Below are 20,033 nucleotides of genomic sequence, written 5' to 3' on the forward strand. Positions count from 1 at the left end.
CCTCTTTGATCCCAGTTCTGTCATTTCTGGGGAGCACGATCCTGGTGCACTCCACTTTGGCAGCCCAGGTTCGCGGGTTCAGATCCTGGGCACGGACCTACATCACTCATCACCCATGCTGTGGTGGCAACCCACATACAAGATAGAGGAAGAATAGCACAGATGTTAGCTCAGGGCTAATCTTACTCAAGCATAAAAAAAAATAAAAAGAGCAAGACCGCCAACAGCTGTTAGCCCATGGCAAATCTTCCTCACCAAAAAAAAAAAAAAAAAAAAAAAAAAAAATCTTATTTTGCTTTCTCTCTCAGAAATGTATCACATTGTTGACTAACACCTCCCTATTAAAACAGTCTCATCTTGGCTTCCCTGGGACACCACTCCTGGTTTTTCTCCTATCATCCCACAACTCATTCTCTATCACCTTTGCCAGATCATCCTCTACCTAGATATTAAATGTTGCAATTCTAAGAACTGTTCTTTCCTCAAGATGTACAATATCTCTCTGGGTGATCTCATCCATACCCAGGTCTTCAATGTTTATACACAAATGAATCACACATGTTTATCTCTAGCACAGACATGTCAACTATCTCCTGCAGAGAAAACTTCTTACTCTATAGCTCCACTTGGATCACAATCATCTCAACCTTATTATAAGCAAATTTGAACTCTTAATTTCCCTGATGTCCCCCACACAATAGCCATCACCTCCAACAACATCTGATCCTTTCCCACTGTTCTTTCTTCAGTGAAAGGTAATGACAAAGTTCTGTTTTAAGCATGAAAGATAAATTGAAAGTTTTGGAAAGGAACTGAATGGAAAGACTTCTGTGGTTAAAAAGGAACCCAATAGTAAGACTAATACTAAAAAATATAACAACTGAAACTAAGATGTCAGTGGTGAGTTTAACAGCACATTGCAAAGAGCTAAACAGAAAATTAGTTACCTAAAAAAAAGTCAGAAGAAACATGGAGTGACAAAAAACAGAAAACACAGAAGAGAGGGGAAGAAACAGAGCATACAGTAAGAAGGTGTAATATAGGTAAAATTGGAATCTGAAAAGGAGAGGAGAGAAACATGACAGAAATAACATGTGAGTATATAAAGACTAAGATTTTTCCCCCCAAAAGAAGACAAATTACCTTAAAAAAGCAACAGTTAGACTGAGGTGACTTCTCAATAGCAACAATGGAAACCAGAAGATACTGCTGAAATAAAATAACTGCCAAATTAGAATTCTATGCCCAAGGAAAATATGCTACAAATACAAAAATGAAAAACATATATATTTGAAGATGTATCAAAACAGAGAGACTTCATAAGCAGCAGACCTGCTGTCAAGGAAACAGTAAATGGTATTTTCAAGCAAAAGGAAAAATGAAACTCACATGAAAGGTCAAAGATGTCAAAAGGTGTAAAAATGGTAAATACGTAGGTCAAGCCAATTAAATATTGACAGTCTAAAACAATGATAATAATAACAATATATGTATGGAATTAAAACAGGATATATACATGGCATGAAAGTTGGAGGAATTTGGTGAAGAAAACAGAGTTAAAAGGTACCAAGGTTCGCATTGCCTGGGAGGATGGGAAGAGGGGACATCACTACAGATCCTACAGACATTAACTGGACAATAAGGAAATATTACTAAAAACTATGCTAACAAAATTAACAATTTAAGGAAATAAACAAATTTCTTCAAAGACAAAATTTTTTTTTGGACATGGGCATTTTAATAAAATATAGTCCCTCTGCCCCACCATTTTTTGTTTTTAATAGAATGCTCCTTATTTTAGTTTTATCTGAGATCTTCTCATTATTAAATTCAGGTTATTCGTTCTTAACTGGAATACCGCATAGGTGATGTTCCTTTCTCAGGGTTTCACATCTGAAAGCTTATACCGTCCATCTCTACCTCATTGTTGATGTTAATTTTGACCACTCAAAGTGCCATTCAATTTTTCTCCTATACGATTTTATCCTCTCTTACCATTAATAAGCAGATGGTGGGGAGACACTTTGCAACCATACACACATCCTGCTCTTCATCAAAATTTCCACCTAGATTTAGTATCTATTGTTGATTTTTGCCTGATTCAGTCATTTATGATGCATGCAAAATGATGATTTTCTAACCTTAGCACTCTCTCCACATTTTTTTATTGTGGTAGGGTAGTATAAGCCCTGACAATTGTCTTTTTTCTTTTTTATAATGCAAGTGCCCAGCAAGCTTTGATTGTTGAGGCATCCACTTCAAAGAGGCCTCCATTTCAGAATGATGTCAGCAACAAAGCAGCATGAGTTGTTCCTTTTGTCTCTCCACTCTAAGTTACAATGAGTAGAATGGCCACAGAACAACAAAGGATCCCCTGCATAGCACATGAGGATGCCAGAGAGATCCATACATCTGTACATCTGAACGTGGGTGGATTACACCTTGTGGAGGCAGCAGAACCAGGGGATCAGCAGCAGTGGCTCCTGAGACTGGAGGCTTCAGAAACCGTGGTGGCACCCACAACTAGAGGCCCCAGGAACCACGGCAATGCCTGTGACCCAGCAGCTCTCCTTCCCCAGCTGGGACAACAGGACCTGAGACCCTGGCCCTCCCAGCAGCCAGGGCTGAATCCAAGACTCTAGTGCCCTGGGCAGCAGTTGTGGCACCCACAACTTGAAGTTCCAGGAACTGTGGCAAATCCTGAGACCAGAGGCAACAGGAACCATGGTGGTACCAGCAATAAGAGACTCTTGGAACTGAGGCAGCACTCATGACCCAGTCCTCCTCTCCTCCAGCAGCAGCAGTGGTGCCTGCAACCCTGGCCCGTCAGCAGTAGGGGCTGCATCCAAGACCCTGGTGCCCCCGGCAGCAGTGGCAGTACCTGCAGCCTAAGGCTCCAGGAACCTACAGTGGCACCCATGACCCAAAGCTCCAGGAACCACAGTGGCACCTGTGACCCAGGTACACCCGACCTTCCACTCCTGTGGAGGTGGTGGTGGCACCTGCAAATCTCACCCATCTGGTAGTGGCAGCAATGCCCATGAACCCAGAGCCCCCAGCAGTGGCAATGCCAGCACTGCCAGAAAACCTGGTAGCAACAGCAGAGGTGGCACATGTAACTCCAGACCCCTGGCCACAGTTTGTGGCACCCAAGGCCACAAACAATCAAGAAACAGCTGCAGTGGCACCCACCACCCCAGCTCCCCCACCCCCGATGGTGGCACTTGGCAACCCGACAACCCTGGATGCAGTAGAGGCACCTGTGACCCCAGCTCACACCCCACACTCCCCTTCTGCCTGCCGTGCTAGTGGAGCCCACAACACAGGTGACCCAGGAAGCAGCAGAGGCACTCGCCAGTATGGTGAACCAGCGGCAATGCCCATGACCACAGCAACACTGGCAGCAGCAAGACACTAGTGAACTCAGAGTCACAAGCAGCAACAACAAGAGCACCAATGACACCTCCGGTAGAGGTAGTGGAGGGTGAAAAGTGCAAGCTCTCAGATATAACCAGAGACCATCCAAAAACAGCAGAATCAAAGTAAACAAAGCCTTCCCTAAATAAGAAAGGTTTCATCAAGCACCATGAAAACTTATAGTAACGTGGTATCACAAAAAGAAAATTACAATTCTCCAGAAACCAAACTGAAGTCATAGATGATTGTGATCTGACAGAGAATTCAAAAGAGCTATCATGAAGAAACTCAATGAACTACAAGAAAATTCAGAAAAAAGACAGTTCAATGAGCTTAACAATAAAATTAATGAACAGAAGGAATACTTTACCAAACAGATTAAAATTCTAAAAAAGAACCAAACAGAAATTCTGGAGCTGAAGAACTCAATAGACAGGATGAAGAAGACAGTAGAAAGCATTGGAAATGGAGCAGACTATATGGAAAAGAGAATTAGCAAGCCTGAAGATAGAAATCTAGAAACGATTCAGGTAGAAGAGGAGAAAGAACTAAGATTTTTAAAAAATGAAGATAGTGTACAAGAAATATCTGACATTATTAGAAAAAGCAACAAAAGGATAATGAAGATCCCAGAAGGAGAAGAGAGGGAGAAGGGAGCAGGGAGCTTATTTAAAGAAAAAATAGCTGAGAACTTCCCAAACCTGGGGAAGGAACTGGTTATACAAATCCATGAAGCTAATGAACACTCAATTATCTCAATTGCAAAAAGACCTTCTCCCAGACATGTTATATTAAAACTGTCAAAAGTAAATGACAAGAAAATAACTTTAAAGGCATGTAGGGGAGAAAAAGACAGTAACCTACAAAGGACCTCCATTAGGCTATCAGCAGATTTCTCAGCAGAAACTCTACAGGCCAGGAGAGAGTGGAACGACATATTCAAAATATTGAAAGATAAAAACTGCCAGCCAAGAATACTCTATACAACAAAGCTATCCTTCACATATGAAGGAGAAATAAAGGCTTTCCCAGACAAACAAAAGCTGAGGGAGTTCACCACCACTAGATCTTCCTTACAAGAAATGTTGAAAGGAGCTCTTCTACATGAAACAAAAAGGCAAAAGTACACAAAACTTTCAGTAAGGGGATAAATAGACCAGAACATTCCAGAGCTATTACAGAATAAGATGCTAAACACTTAATTATAGCATAAAGATTAAGGAGGAAAAAGCATTAAAAAATAACTAAAGCTACTTTAATATGGTAATGAACTCACAACATAAAAAAGGATAATTTGTGACAACAAAAACAAAAAAGGGGAGGAGGAGAAGGATGGAACCTGTATAGGCAAATGAAGAGAAGACACTATCAGCAGAAAAAGGACTATTTTATCTACAAGATGTTTTATACAAACCTCATGGTAATCACAAAACAAAAATCTAAAACAGAGACACAAAACATAAAAAAGAGAGGAAACTGAGAAAAAGATCATAGGAAACCACCAAATTAAAATGGCAGGCAGAAATACAAGGGAAAAGAAACAATGGATATATAGAAAAACCAGAAAACAAAAGATAAAAATGGCAGTAGTAAATTCTCATATACCAATAATCATCCTAAATGTAAATGTATTGAACTCACCAAGCAAAAGGCACAGAGTGGCTGGATGGATTAAAAAACAAGACCCAACTATATGCTTCCTTCAGGAGACTCATCTCAGCCCTAAAGACAAACATAGACACAAAGTGAAGGGATGGAAGATAATACTCCAAGCAAAGGGTAGACAAAAAAAGCAGGTATAGCCATACTTATATCAGACAAAATAATTTCAAGCCAAAAAAGGTAATAAGAGACAAAAAAGGACATTATATAGTGATAAAAGGAACAATTCACCAAGAAGACATAATGTTTATTAATATATATGCACCCAACATAGCAAACAACAAAATAAAACAACTATTAACAGACCTAAAGGGAGAAAGTGACAGCAATAAAATAATAGTAGGTGACTTTAACACCCCACTTACATCAATGGATAGATCATCCAGACAGAAAGCCAGCAAGGAAATATCAGCCTTAAATGATACATTAGACCAGAGGGACTTGATATATATAAAACATTCCATCCAAAAACAACAGCACACACATTCTTCTCAAGTGCACATGGAACATTCTCAAAGATAGACCATATGTTGGGACATAGGGCAAGTTTCAATAAATTTAAGATTGAAATCATATCAAGCCTCTTTTCCAACCACAACGGTATGAAACTAGAAATCAACTACAAGAATTAAACTAGAAAAGTCACAAATATGTGGAAATTAAACAATATGCTACTAAACAACTATTGGATCAATGGAGAAATCAAAAAATACATGGAGACAAATAAAAATGAAAACACTACATACCAAAATCTATGAGATGCAGCAAAAGCAGTACTAAGAAGGAAACTGATACCAACAGAGACCTACCTCGAGCAATAAGAAAAACCTCAAAAAACAATTTAAACTTATACCTAAAAGAACTAGAAAAAGAAAAACCAATGAAGCCCAAAGTCAGTAGAAGGAAGGAAATAATAAAAATCAAAGAAGAAATCAATGAAATATAGACTCAAAAGACAATAGAAAGGATCAACGAAACTAAGAGTTAGTTCTTATAAAAGATAAGTGAAATTGGCACACCTTTAGCTAGACTCACTAAGAAAAAAAAAGAGAAGGCTCAAATAAAATCAGAAATGAAAAAGGAGAAGTTACAAAGGATACCATAGAAATATAAAAGATCATAAGAAACTACTACAAACAATTAATAGGAAATCTAGAAGAAATGGATAAATTATTAGAATTATACAACCTTACAAGATTGAACCATAAAGAAAGAGAAAATCTGAATAGATCAATCACTAGTAAAGAGATTGAAATAGTAATCAAAAACCTCCCAAAAAACAAAAGTTCAGGACTAGACAGCTTCACTGGTGAATTCTACCAAACAGTCAAAGAAGATTTAATACCTATCCTTCTCAAACTCTTACAAAAAATTGAAGAGGGAATGCTTCCCAATTCATTTTATGAGGCCAACACTACCCTGATATCAAAATCAGATAAGGACAACCCAAAAAAAAGAAAATTACAGGCCAATATCGCTAGTGAACACAGATACAAAAATCCCCAACAAAATATTAGCAAACCGAATACAACAATACATTAAAAGAATCATACACCATGATCAAGTGGGATTTATTCCAGGGATACAAGGATGGTTCAACACTTGCAAACCAATCAATGTGATATACCATATTAACAAATTAAAGGATAAAAATCATATGATTACCTCAATAGATACAGAAAAAGCATTCGACAAGATTCAACATCCATTTATGACAAAAACTCTCAATAAAATGGGTATAGAAGGAAAGTACCTCACCATAATAAAGGCCATATATGACAAACTCACAGCTAACATGATACTCAATGGTGAAAAACTGAAAGCTATCCCTCTGAACACAGGAACAAGATAAGGATGCCCACTCTCTTTTATTCAACATAGTACAGGAAGTCCTAGCTAGAGCAATCAGGAACGAAAACAAATAAAAGGGACCCAAATTGGAATGGAAGAAGTAAATCTGTCACTATTTGTAGGCAACATGATTTTATATAGAGAGAACCCTAAAGACTCTCATAAAAAAAACTATTAGAAATAATAAATGAATACAGTATAGTTCCAGGGTACAAAACCAATATACAAAAATGTGTTGCATTTCTATACAATAACAACAAAATAACAGAAAAAGTAATTAAGACACAATCCCATTTACAATAGCAACAAAGAGAATAAAATACCTTGAAATAAATTTAACTAAAGAGGTGAAAGACCTGTACACTGAAAACTATAAGACTTTACTGAAAGAAATTAAAGAAGACTCAAAGAAATGGAAAGATATTCCATGATCATGGATTGGAAGATTCAGCATTGTTAAAATGTACATATTACTTAAAGCAATATACAGATTCAATGCAATCCCTATCAAAATCCCAATGGCATTTTTAACAGAAATAGAACCAAAAAATCCTCAAATTTGTATGGAACCACAAAAGACCCCAAATATCCACAGCAATCCTGAGAAAAAAAAGAACAAAGCTGTAGGAATTACACTCCCCGATTTCAAACTATACTACAAAGCTATAGTAACCAAAACAGTATGGTGTTGGCAGAAAAACAGACACAGATTAATGGAACAGAATTGAGCGCCCAGAAATAAACCCACACATATATGGACAGCTAATATATGACAAAGCAGCCAAGAAAATACAATGGAGAAAGCAAAGTCTCTTGGGTAAGTGGTGTTGGGAAAACTAGACAGCCACATGCAAAAGAGTGTAAGTAGACCAGTATCTTCTTACACCATACACAAAAATTAACTTAAAATGGACTGAAGACTTAAATGTAAGACCTGAAACCCAAATAACTCTTAGAAGAAAACACAGGCAGTACACTCTTTGACATCGGTCTTGGCAATATCTTTTTGGATATGTCTACTCAGGCAAGGGAAACAAAAGCAAAAATAAACATATGAGACCACATCAAACTAAAATGCTCCTGCACAGCAAGGAAACCATCAACAAAATGAAAAGACAACCTACCAAGTGGGAGAATATATTTGCAAATCATATATCCAATAAGGGGTTAATATCCAAAATATATAAAGAACTCATACAACTCAACAACAATAAAAAAAAAAACTGCTTAAAAATGAGTAGAGGATCTGAATAGACATTTTTCCAAAGAAGACATACAGATGGCCAACAGGCACACAAAAATATGTTCAACATCACTACTTATTAGGGAAATGCAAATCAAAACCATGAGGGCCAGCCAGAAAAGACAACCCACCAACTGGGAGAAAATATTTGCAAATCATACATCCAACAAAGGGTTAATCTCCATAATATATAAAGAACACACACAACTGAACAACAAAAATACAAACAACCCAATCAAAAAATGGGCAGAGAACCACACATATACGGACAGCTAATTTTCGACAAAGGTGCTAAGAACATGCAATGGAGAAAGTCTCTTCAATAAATGGCGTCGGCAAAACTGGACAGCCACATGCAAAAGAATGAAAGTGGACCATGTGCTATCGCCATTCACAAAAATTAACTCAAAATGGATCAAAGACCTGAAGGTGAGACCTGAAACTATAAAACTCATAGAAGAAAATATAGGCAATACACTATTTGACATTGGTTTTAAAGGAATCTTTTCGGATGACATGCCTACCCAGACTAGGGAAACTAAAGAAAAAATAAACAAGTGGGACTTTATCAGATTAAAGAGCTTTTATAAGACAAATGAAACCAGAATCAAAATGAACAGACAACCAACCAGCTGGGAGAGAATATTTGCAAAACATACATCTGACAAGGGGTTGATCTCCATAATATATAAAGAACTCACACAATTGAACAACAAAAAAACAAACAACCCGATCAAAAAATGGGCAGAGGAAATGAACAGACACTTCTCCAAGGAAGATATACAGATGGCCAATAGGCACATGAAAAGATGCTCAACATCACTAATCATCAGGAAATGCAAATCAAAACAACACTAAGATACCACCTCACGCCCGTTAGAATGGCTATAATCACCAAGACAAAAAACAACAAATGTTGGAGAGGATGTGGAGAAACAGGAACCCTCATACACAGCTGGTGGGAATGCAAATTGGTGCAGCCTCTATGGAAAACGGTATGGAGATTCCTCAAAGAATTAAAAATAGAGATGCCCTATGATCCAGCCATCCCACTACTGGGAATCTATCCAACGCACCTGAAATCAACAATCCAAAGAGGCTTATGCACCCCTATGTTCACTGCAGCATTATTCACCATAGCCAAGAAGTGGAAGCAACCTAAGTGTCCCTCGACTGACGATTGGATTAAGAAAATGTGGTATATATATACAATGGAATACTACTCAGCCATAAAAAAAGACAAAATCGTCCCATTTGCAACAACATGGATGGGCCTGGAGTGTATTATGTTAAGTGAAATAAGCCAGAAAGAGAAAGACAAACACTGTATGATCTCACTCATATGTGGAATATAAACCAACACATGGACAGAGAAAACTGGACTGTGGTTACCAGGGGCGGTGGGGGTGGGGGTGGGGGTGGGCACAAGGGGTGAAGGGAGTCATATATATGGTGATGGACAAACAAAAATGTACAACCCAAAATTTCACAATGTTAGAAACCATTAAAACATCAATAAAAAAAAAAATGGGCAGAGGATATGAACAGACATTTTTCCAAAGAAGATACACAGATGGCCAATAGGCACACGAAAAGATGTTCAACATCACTAATCATCAGGGGTATGCACATCAAAACTACACTAAGATATCACCTTACACCCGTTAGAATGGCTGTAATCACCAAGACAAGAGATAACAAATGTTGGAGAGGTTGTGGAGAAAAGGGAACCCTCATACACTGCTGGTGGGAATGCAAACTGGTGCAGCCACTGTGGGAAACAGTATGGAGATTCCTCAAAAAATTAAAAATAGAAATACCATATGATCTAGCTATTCCATTTCTGGGTATTTATCCAAAGAACACAAAAACACTAATTCGAAAAGACATATGCACCCCTATGTTCATTGCAGCATTAGTCACAATACCCAAGACTTGGAAGCAACCTAAGTGCCCATCAACAGATGAATGGATAATGAAGACGTGGTATACACACACACACATACACACACACACACACACACACACACACTGGACTACTACTCAGTTGTTAAAAAAAGATGAAATCTTGTCATTTACAGTAACATGGGTGGACCTTGAGGGTTATGTTAAGTGAAATAAGTCAGACAGAGAAAGACAATTACCATATGATTTCACTCATATGTGGAAGATAAACAAACACATGGATATGGAGAACATATTGGTGGTTACCAGAGGGAAAGGGGGCGCAGGGAGGGTGAAGGGGTAAAGGGGCACATCTGTACAGTGACAGATGGAAACTAGGTGAACACTACACAGTCTACACAGAAGTCAAAATATAATGAAGTACACCTGAAATTTACATAATGTTATAAACCAATGTTATCTCAATAACAAAAATTAAAGTTAATTAATTAATTAGGGCACATCCATAAAATGGAATTCTAAGCAGCCTCCCAATAATTCTTTCATTCCAAGCAATTCATCTCTGCTGTATTCACCACTGACTCCTGTCCTAGATTTTCAGATACTATCCTAAATTCCCCTAATTTCTATCCCAATGCCCTTTCAAAGGCTTTCAAACTTGATCAAGCTGTACTGAGTCAAAACAGTTTGTGAGGTACAACACAATTAGTTATAAATAATAATTAAAGAACTAAAGTTGTGGGTCATACATTTGTAAGTTATATTAGAAGTAAAGTGGTTAACTTAATAATATCATTCTGTTAGGCTGTCTGACAGAAAAGGTCACCATTTCAATGCCCTGTAGAACGTTAACCAGTTTTATTTCTAATTGAGCAAACTTATTTCAAAATGCCTTTCCTAATGGGTGATACATACTCAGTTCCTTAAAATGTTCTTTCAACCAGCTTTATTCTCTCACTATTCCCTGATTATTTAATGACTTGAATAAATTATTTGAGACAGGTTCTTTCTATATTTGTATGGGTTTTCCTCTAATATAATGTAGCTAAATGAACTGACACTTAAATGCAGAGTGATTTTTCAAGCATATATGATTTTAACCTTTAGAAAAAAAAGGATTGTGTCTACTTGTCTACAATGCTTTTGAGAATTTTGCCAAATTTTAAGCTTGCAAAATTTGATCTGAGTAAACGAAGAACCCTCAAGTTTACTAGACTTTGTACTTTTTAAATAACCTAACTTCTCTAAAGGAATGCAAGGCTCTGTTAAGAATTAATTTTTCTATAAAACAAAAAGTTGCTAGACTTACCCATTTTTTTTCCTTATGCCAGACAGCTTCCTCTCTATAAATTTACACAATAAAATGGTATTTATTATCATAATGGCATCTTATTGTCTAGTTAGATTTTGCATTAAATAGTCTAGCAATAATCCCTCAAGAGATTCCCTTATATAATTCTATTCAAAGTTATATAGGTTTGTATTAGACAATAATGACTTCATCCTTGCACAGCACAGCTGTTAACAAGGTAAGCCAGGGCCTCACTCTGTAATCCTTGATCCTGCTTCTGCCTCCAGAGCACCACAGGGTGGGTCCTTTCACAAGGGCTCCTGGTGCATTTGCACACTGGTGTACTATCTACTGCTACATTCTCTTCTCCAGGGTAAACATCCCTAGTTCCTATTCCACTCCCTTAGAATCCTTACTTGTCCTACAGTGAAAATAAATGTGATGACGCTCACTTCATGCCGGAGAAATGCTTTATTCTAGCCTCCGGTTAGATAATTTGATAAACTGGTAATCTGATGCTATTCTGATTCTAGAAAACACTCCTTTACATGTGACCTGTTTTATTCTCCCTCACTGGAAGCTTTTAGGATCGTTTCCCTTGTTTGGAAATTTCACAGTAATGTGCCTTGGTGTGGTGTCTCTTCTTCCTTTCATTTTGCAGGGTACTTGAACTTACTCTCAACCTAGAAACTCGTGTCCTTCAGTCTGGAAATGTCTTTTCAATAATTAGCTCCTCAAAAAAGAACAAAGATGGAGGCATCATAATCCCTGACTTCAAAATATACCACAAAACTATAGTAATCAAAACAGCACGGTACTGGTACAAAAACAGACACACACACGTCAATGGAACAGAACTGAAAGCCCAGAAATAAAATCAGACATCCTTGAATAGCTATTCTTTGCCAAAGAGCCAAGAACATACAATGGAGAAAAGAAAGTCTCTTCAATAAATGGTGCTGGGAAAACTGGATAGCCACATGCAAAAGAATGAAAGTAGACCATTATCTTACACCATACACAAAAATTAACTCAAAATGGATTAAAGACTTGAATGTAAGATCTGAAACCATAAAACTCCTTCAAGAAAATATACATAGTATACTCTTTGACATCAGTCTTAGCAGCATCTCTTCGAATACCAAGTCTACTCAGGCTAGGGAAACAGAAGAAAAAAAATAAAGAAATGAGACTACATCAGACTAGAAAGCTTCTGCAAGGCAAAGGAAACCATCAACAAAACGAAAAGACAACCCACCAACTGGGAGAAAATATTTGCAAATCACATAACCAACAAAGGATTAATTTCCAAAATGTATGAAGAACTCATAGAACTCAACAACAAAAAAACCCAATCAAAAAATGGGCAGAGGATATGAACAGACATTTTTCCAAAGAAGATATACAGATGGCCAACATATGAAAAGATGTTCAACATCACTAATTATTACAGAAATGCAAATCAAAACTACAATGAGATTTACCTTACACCTGTCAGAATGGCTATAATTACCAAGACAAAAATAACAAATGTTAGAGAGGATGTAGAGAAAAGGGAACCCTCATACACTGCTTGTGGGATGCAAACTGGTGCAGCCACTATGGAAAACAGTATAGAGATTTCTCAAAAAATTAAAAATAGAAATACCATACAATCCAGCTATCCCACTACTGGGTATTTATCCAAAGAACATGAAATCCACAATTCAAAGAGATTTATGCACCCTTATGTTCACTGCAGCATTATTCACAATGGCCAAGAAGTGGAAGCAACCCAAGTGCCCATCAACTGAGGAATGGATAAAAAAGATGTGGTATATATATACAAGGGAATACTACTCAGCCATTAAAAAAAGACAAAATCATCCCATTTGCAACAACATGGATGGACCTTGAGGGTATTATGTTAAGGGAAATAAGCCAAACAGAGAAAGACAAACACCATATAATCTCACTCATATGTGGAAGATAAACATATGGAAAAAGAGAACAGATTAGTGGTTACCAGAGGAGAAGGCGGTTGAGGGGTAGGCAAAGGAGGTAAAGGGACACATATGTATGGTGATGAACAAATATTAGACTCTTGGTGTGAGCACGATGCAGTCTTTATAGACAATAATAATGTACACTTGAAATTACACAATGTTATAAACCAATATGACTTCAATAAAATAATTGAAAAAAATAATAATAATTAGCTCCTCAATCTCTTTTTTTTTCCTTCTCAATTCCTATTAGTTAAATGTAGCCTGTCTTGGATTCATCCTCTAATCTTATCTTTTTTCTATCTCTTTATCTTTTTGTTCTATTTTCTGAAAGATATCTCCAACTTTATCTTCAAACTCTGAATTTTCTATTTCTGCTAACACATGCTAAATTTCTAAGAGCTCTTGTTTGTTTATTGGATGGTCCTTGTTTTGAACACCTTGTGCATGTTCCTCAATGCAATATCATCTCTTAGTTCTCTGAGAATATTAACTACAGCATCTACTTGTTTTCTACCTGCATTGCCTCTGAATTCATTTCCACCCCGCCCCCCATTTGTTTATTTGGTTCACTCAAAGGCTTTCCTTAAATACTCAGTGACCTTTGGCCATACATTCATGCATAACACTGAGATACTGAGAAGGTGATTGGGAGCTGTGTGTGTGTGTGTGTGTGTGTGTGTGTGTGTAGCTCCTTAACTAGTAGTAGTCCTTACTACTAGTCATGCGTTGCTTAACGACAGGGATGCGTTCTGAGAATTGCGTCATTAGGCGATCTTGTTATGCGAATGTCATAGAGTGCCCTCGCACAAACCTAGATGGTACAGCCTACTACACACCTAGGCTATATGGTACTCATCTTATTGGACCACCATCGTATGTGTGGTCTGGCATTGACCAAAATGTCGTTATGTGGCGTGGACTGTATATGATAATTGAGAGAGACACACACACATTGTCCTTTAATTGTGGACTTCCCCAAGTCTGTAGATCTTTTCTCTTGGGCAAGCCAATTTCCCCAGGGAGAAATCCTCTCATTTTCTGCCTGGAGAGTATAAATCTGGCTGCTAGCATTCTGAGAGCTGAGGGGAGGAAACAGGACAGTTGAGGGGAAGGAGTGAGGGGGAGTCTTATCACTGTGTTAAGTGCAGACTCACAACTACTTCCCCCTGTTTTCAGTCTAATATCCCACTCCCACTCCTAGCTCAGCCAACCTCCAATCCAAAAGAACTCCTCCACCTTCACCTCCCTATGGAGCAAGCCTCCTGTCTTCTGTCAGAAGAAGGGAAGAACAGTTATCTTGCTGCACAAGCTGAGAAAAGGGATCTAGGTGTCTAAAAAATTCTAATACAGACTTTAAACCAATCATCCTGTTTTTAGCTTCACTTTCACTCAGTACCTGCAATTCCTGAACACTTCATATGTCTAACGTGAAAATCATGTAGTTTTTTATTGGCTACTTCCCCTCCCCCTGGCAGTTGGGTTTCTTCTCCTCTGCTCTGCAAAAGTCATTGTCCATCTGCTTTACATTTTCCAAATGGTTAGCCTTTTTAATCTGCTATTGTTCCCTCTCCTGTTAAGATGTTCTTGTGGGTTTACATCTTTTCACTATCTCTTCAGTAGGATTTCTAAAGGGAGCATGCACTAACACATGTGCTCAATCTGCCATGCTTTAGTGCAAGGATCTCTTAGGTCCTTGTCTGCCTGAATATATTTTAAGCACAGTTTATGTGGTCACATCCTTCTAGAGCTGGATTTTTAACATACAAACAAAAAACTTTATTCCTACTATTTTTCACCTTTCCAGATCTGCTGAGGTCCCTTTACTATAGCACTTTCCCCACTCGACTATTACAGGATTACCATTTATATTACAATTTACCTACATACAAACTTCCACAGTATATTGTAATCTCCTTGGAGAGACCATGCTTTATCTACTTCCTTATTTCCAACCCAGAATACAGTGCCCAGATCAGAACATGCACTAGATAAATGTCTATGAAACAATGAATTTTGTTATCAATTGTCATTGTGTAATCCATCATATTACATGTTTCTCTAGCAGTTCAAGTACTTTTCCTAGGTTTGGACAAATGCAAGGTGCTGGACAACGTGAAAAGCTTTTCTGTTATGTGGAGAGGGTGGAGTGGTGCCCTTCCATCATGGATTCTAGATTAGTAGACTAGAATGAACAAGGCATTTTCTCAAAATCATGACAATCACTTGGCCAGAAGAAGAGTCAAAATCAGAATCAAAGAAGGAAAGTAACAGGTCAAAGCTGGAGAAGGGGTGCTAAGCATCAGTTCAAGGAATGAAATATGAAGTGGAAAGCTAGAAGAGCAGGACTAAGTCACACAAGGCGTACGAAGCCATAAATTAATGGGATCCATGAAAAATGAAAAGACATCAGAGACTCATTTTTATGTGTGCACATGTGTGGCTTAGGGGCAGATATGAAAGTTTAAAAGTACCAGTCTGGATAGAACACTCCCTTCTCCCATCCTACTCATTCATAGATTCCGTAGCCTTGGGATAAGGCAAGGATGTTCCTTTTTTGCCCAATCTGAGATCCTTCCCCAACAAAGTCTCTTTGAGCCTCAAGTTCCTATGAGCTCCTCTGGTGTCCAGCCTTTCTCCTTGGCTGAAGCCCTGGAGCAGGCCTTGGTGAAGGCTGTTCGTGGAGCATATCCTGAAAGTCCTGGCTGCATGGCAACGCCCCCCGGGCTGAGTACGGTCATAAGGGGACAGTAAGGAACAGTGAAAGATAAGGAAAATGTGAATGGATGAAGTACTGGTAGTAAACAGGTAGCAACCTTCATAACTTGAGTGATGCAGGAAGCACCCAGAATGCAGTCTTCAAGCGTACTGAAAGGTCGGGTGATAGATATTTTATTGGAATTGAGTGAGTAAGCAATGCTGTACCAGTTGAGGCCTAGGAGCAGCCCCTGGTGTGGTATCCAATAAATCTTTCTTGTGGATTGAGACTCCGTGACCAAGGGCCAGAGTCAGGATGGCTCTAGATAGAGTATAGAACTAGGAATGAAGGACATAATTACCATGAAAGATGCATGGACTGATTGTGTACTTGTTGTACATTAACACAGCATTTGGGAGCTACGTACCCTGTCACTTTATCCATACAAGGCACAGTACCAAAAGTACTTCCCAGTGACTCCTTTAAATACTCCATATCTGGCTTATTGATAGGCAAACATGAACTAAGAGGGCCTTAAAAAGTACAAGATACAAATGTGGCCCTCTCTCTAACACATGAGTGGGAAGGTCAGAAAGAAATATCTCTCAAGAAAAAGTGGGGCTGACTGGGGAACCAAAGATGAACCAACACAAAGAACCTAGTGGTCTGTTTTGTCATGGACATTTACTATAATGAGAATTGTGTTCTCTTCCAGGACACTCAGGCATTGACAGAAAGCAGCATAAACCCTGGGCTAGCTTAGGTCCTAATGGCTCTGTAAATTCAGAATACTGGACCTGATGCAATAAGGTCACCAGAAATTTCAAGTCATCACGGTTCAGTTTTAAAGGAGCCTTAAACATGAAGAAGGCTGAGGATCTTCACACACATAGATATCGCCAATGGGATATCTAAGTGACTGGTAAACTAGTTAAACTAGTAAATGAATCCCCTGTGTATTCCGCCATTTTCAGAATCATAAAAGGATGATTTCTGATTCCAGCAACCATTGCTAGGCTCAAGTGCTTATTTGTCTGGCCTTGCAATAGGGTTCCAAGGGAGGCTTTGGGGCCACCAAGTGCTCCAAGCAAAGAATTCCCTGAGGTTTGGTGGTTTGGGTCATCCTAACCTTAGGGTGGCCAGGAAGAAGAGGATGAGAAGAGCTTCCTCTTGATCTGGGGCTGCTCTAGACAGCTCTAGGTAGAGGCTGGTTTAATCTGTCTTGTCTTAGTCAAACTCAGTCAGTTCTTAAAGATCACTTCATTGTTTCCTAAGGGCTCACAAACCATCTCTTTGGTAACAGAAATTTGCCATAATTCAAAATTGCTAATCTGTCTTTTCCTAAAGGACAACATATTGTAAAAACTACAGATCAGTAGTACCTCTTCTGTCTCTTTCTTCCACCACTAAGAACAGGTCTGAGAAAACTTTCAACTCAACATTTACTAAACGTCTGCAACATACAAAGTACTGAGCTTGCTTAAGCAAAGAGGAACAAGACGCAACTTTTATCCTCAAGGAGTCTGCAAGAAACATAAAAATAACTGTAATACGAGACAATGAGCACTCTAATAAAGATATAAATAAAGCCTTATGGGAGCCCAGAAGAGAGAATACAAATTCCAGCTGGGATTCCATGAAAACTATAAATGCTTTTAATAAGTGATTCTGGAACTGTGTCTGTGGCTAAAAATTTTAATTCATTTAAAGTAATCTGGTGCTTGCTCTCTCCGTTTGTTTCTCTCTTTCTCTCTCTATTTTGGACTTTAAATTCATCTATATATTTAACTTTTCAATTTTGCAAAGCATTCTCTTTCCTTGAAAGAGGTGGCAATAAAGAACAAAACTATAAATTACCATAACACAATGTAGTACTTTTTGAATATAGAAAAATATATTTAGAATCTAAAAAGTTCTTCCAATAAAAATATGAGAATTGCTACTTTCACAAAAGGAAACCCACCCATTTTGGCCACTTGCATGTTAATTTGCAAATGTCTTAAGTAAATGGGTGCCTCACCTATCTTTTTGTGTGCTGTTTCTATCCTTTTCACAGAAGCTAAAATAAAGGCAAGGAGTGTTTAGGACATAAAATAATTTCTTATTTTATTTATTTATTTATTCTTATTTATTCTTTCGAAGCTGAGTCAAAATTATATTTTAAAAGACTCCAGTACAATTTATAACTTCATCAGATTCTTGAGTAGAAAGTGAGACAATAACTAATTGACAGAACTGTTAGCTCACAGTTAGTTCAAAAAGGAAAAAGTAACAAGCAGATTTTTAAAAAAATCAAGTTACACAAAAGGAAATAAATAATCCTGGATAGTAATCAGAGAAATGTAAATTAGAGGAAGCTCAAGGCACCATTCCATAACAACTAAATTAGCAACATTTCTTCATGCTATGATAATACCAAATGCTGGTGAGGTTACAGTATAACTGGTATACTGCTGGTAGCATGCTTAGCCTCTTCTAGAAAACAAAATGGTAATAGATAGTAAAATTAATACAAAATTCAAACTCATTAGCTCTGGGACCCCAATGCTGAGAATTTATCCTAAAGAAAGAATTCAACCAAAGAATAAGATCTATAAATATCAACATCTTGTCAAGAGTAATGCTTCTAATAGAAGGAAAAAAGACTGGAAACAACATACATGCAGGTCTTTCAGAGTGTACACAGGACCAGGGCTTCTGGAGTCTGGAGGGCAGGCCAGAGAAGGAGCTGGCAGGGACTTTAAGCTCTGGCTTAAACCTCTAGAGGAGGAAGCGACACTGATTACAAGGGCGGCAGGGTAGAACAGGGACCAGGATCCGAGCTGAACACAGAAGGAATGAGGAAAGGTATAAAAGAAATGTTGAAAAATGATGGCAAGCTATTAATGCTTGAGGCAAGATAATGACAATATGAGTCAGTTGGGAGACAGGTGGCATCTAATGAAAACACTGTACTAGTATTAAGTACCAAAAGCCATCTTCTTTGTGTTTTTGTGCTTTCCAAACTCTCCTCAATAAATATATATTACATTTATATATAATCAGAAAAAATGTTATTTGAAAAGAGTAAAATAAAACACAAGAGTCTAATCCTTGCTTCTCTAAGTGTGATGGTTTGTTAGAAATGCAGAATCTTGGGCCCCACCGCAGACCCAGTGAATCAGAACCTGCAGGCTCCCAATCCACAGGCGGTTCCCACGCATATTTACAGTCTGAGAAGCACTGCTCTGGCTCCTCCTGTCCCCACATCCCCCAAAGTGTGCGATGCGTGAGAACTTACTAGAATCTGCTGCAGCCTTCCTGGGGGAAGACATGTTGTCCCCATGCCCGGAGGAGATGGGTAAAAGGCTTCTGCAGGTACTGGAGCCTTGTGTCCTGAGAATCAGGCAGAAAGAAAGTCTAATTAGCATCCTGTGGCCAGCACATAATTGCTGTTCACCTGGTCAAACACACAATGCAAAGGCACTTCCATTAGACAACTGGAGTCTTCACAGCTTTGACATACTATGACTCATTTATTCAGTCACTGTCACCCAGTGACTTAATTCTTTTAATGCCACACTTATGCTGATGTTGGTACTGAGGATTCAATATCAAATGGATAAGAATTAACTACAGAGCCTGTCTTCAAGGAGTTCATATTCAGACTATAAAAAGTCCTCACAGGATAAGTATGTTTTTTCTTTTCTAATCTTTGCCATAATAGGCCTGTAAGGTCATGTCACATTACTGTCACTGGTGAAAACCTAGAGTAGTTTTTGTCTGGTGATCTTTCTATTATTTACGTGCAAATGAAACGGGACTACTATAATCTGAATCTAAAAGTTAACGTTTTATATATTTGAAAACTTTGAGATGTAGGATGCTAAGAAAGAATATTTAAAACATGGAAGTAAGGCAGAAAGGTAGGTAGCACGCCCTTTCAATGTTATATGATGATGATGTTTAACAGGCCCTCCTAAGGATTATTTAATTATGTAG

At 38.1% G+C, this 20,033-nt stretch overlaps 1 protein-coding gene across 1 annotated transcript in view; it reads right to left on the reverse strand.

Annotated features, from left to right (window-relative positions):
- The window catches only part of PTPN20 (protein tyrosine phosphatase non-receptor type 20), a 103,999-nt gene that overhangs the window by 74,981 nt on the left and 8,985 nt on the right, over nt 1-20,033 (reverse strand). The window contains exons 2-3 of the mRNA XM_087432929.1: nt 19,333-19,427; nt 5,059-5,113 (exon numbers count right to left, since the gene is read on the reverse strand). Of these exons, the coding sequence (XP_087289055.1) occupies nt 5,059-5,113; nt 19,333-19,427 (150 nt within the window). The remainder of the gene's footprint in view (nt 1-5,058; nt 5,114-19,332; nt 19,428-20,033) is intronic.

Source organism: Ceratotherium simum, chromosome 6 (assembly GCF_057802395.1).
Source record: "Ceratotherium simum simum isolate JZ-2026a chromosome 6, ASM5780239v1, whole genome shotgun sequence".
NCBI lineage: Eukaryota > Metazoa > Chordata > Mammalia > Perissodactyla > Rhinocerotidae > Ceratotherium > Ceratotherium simum.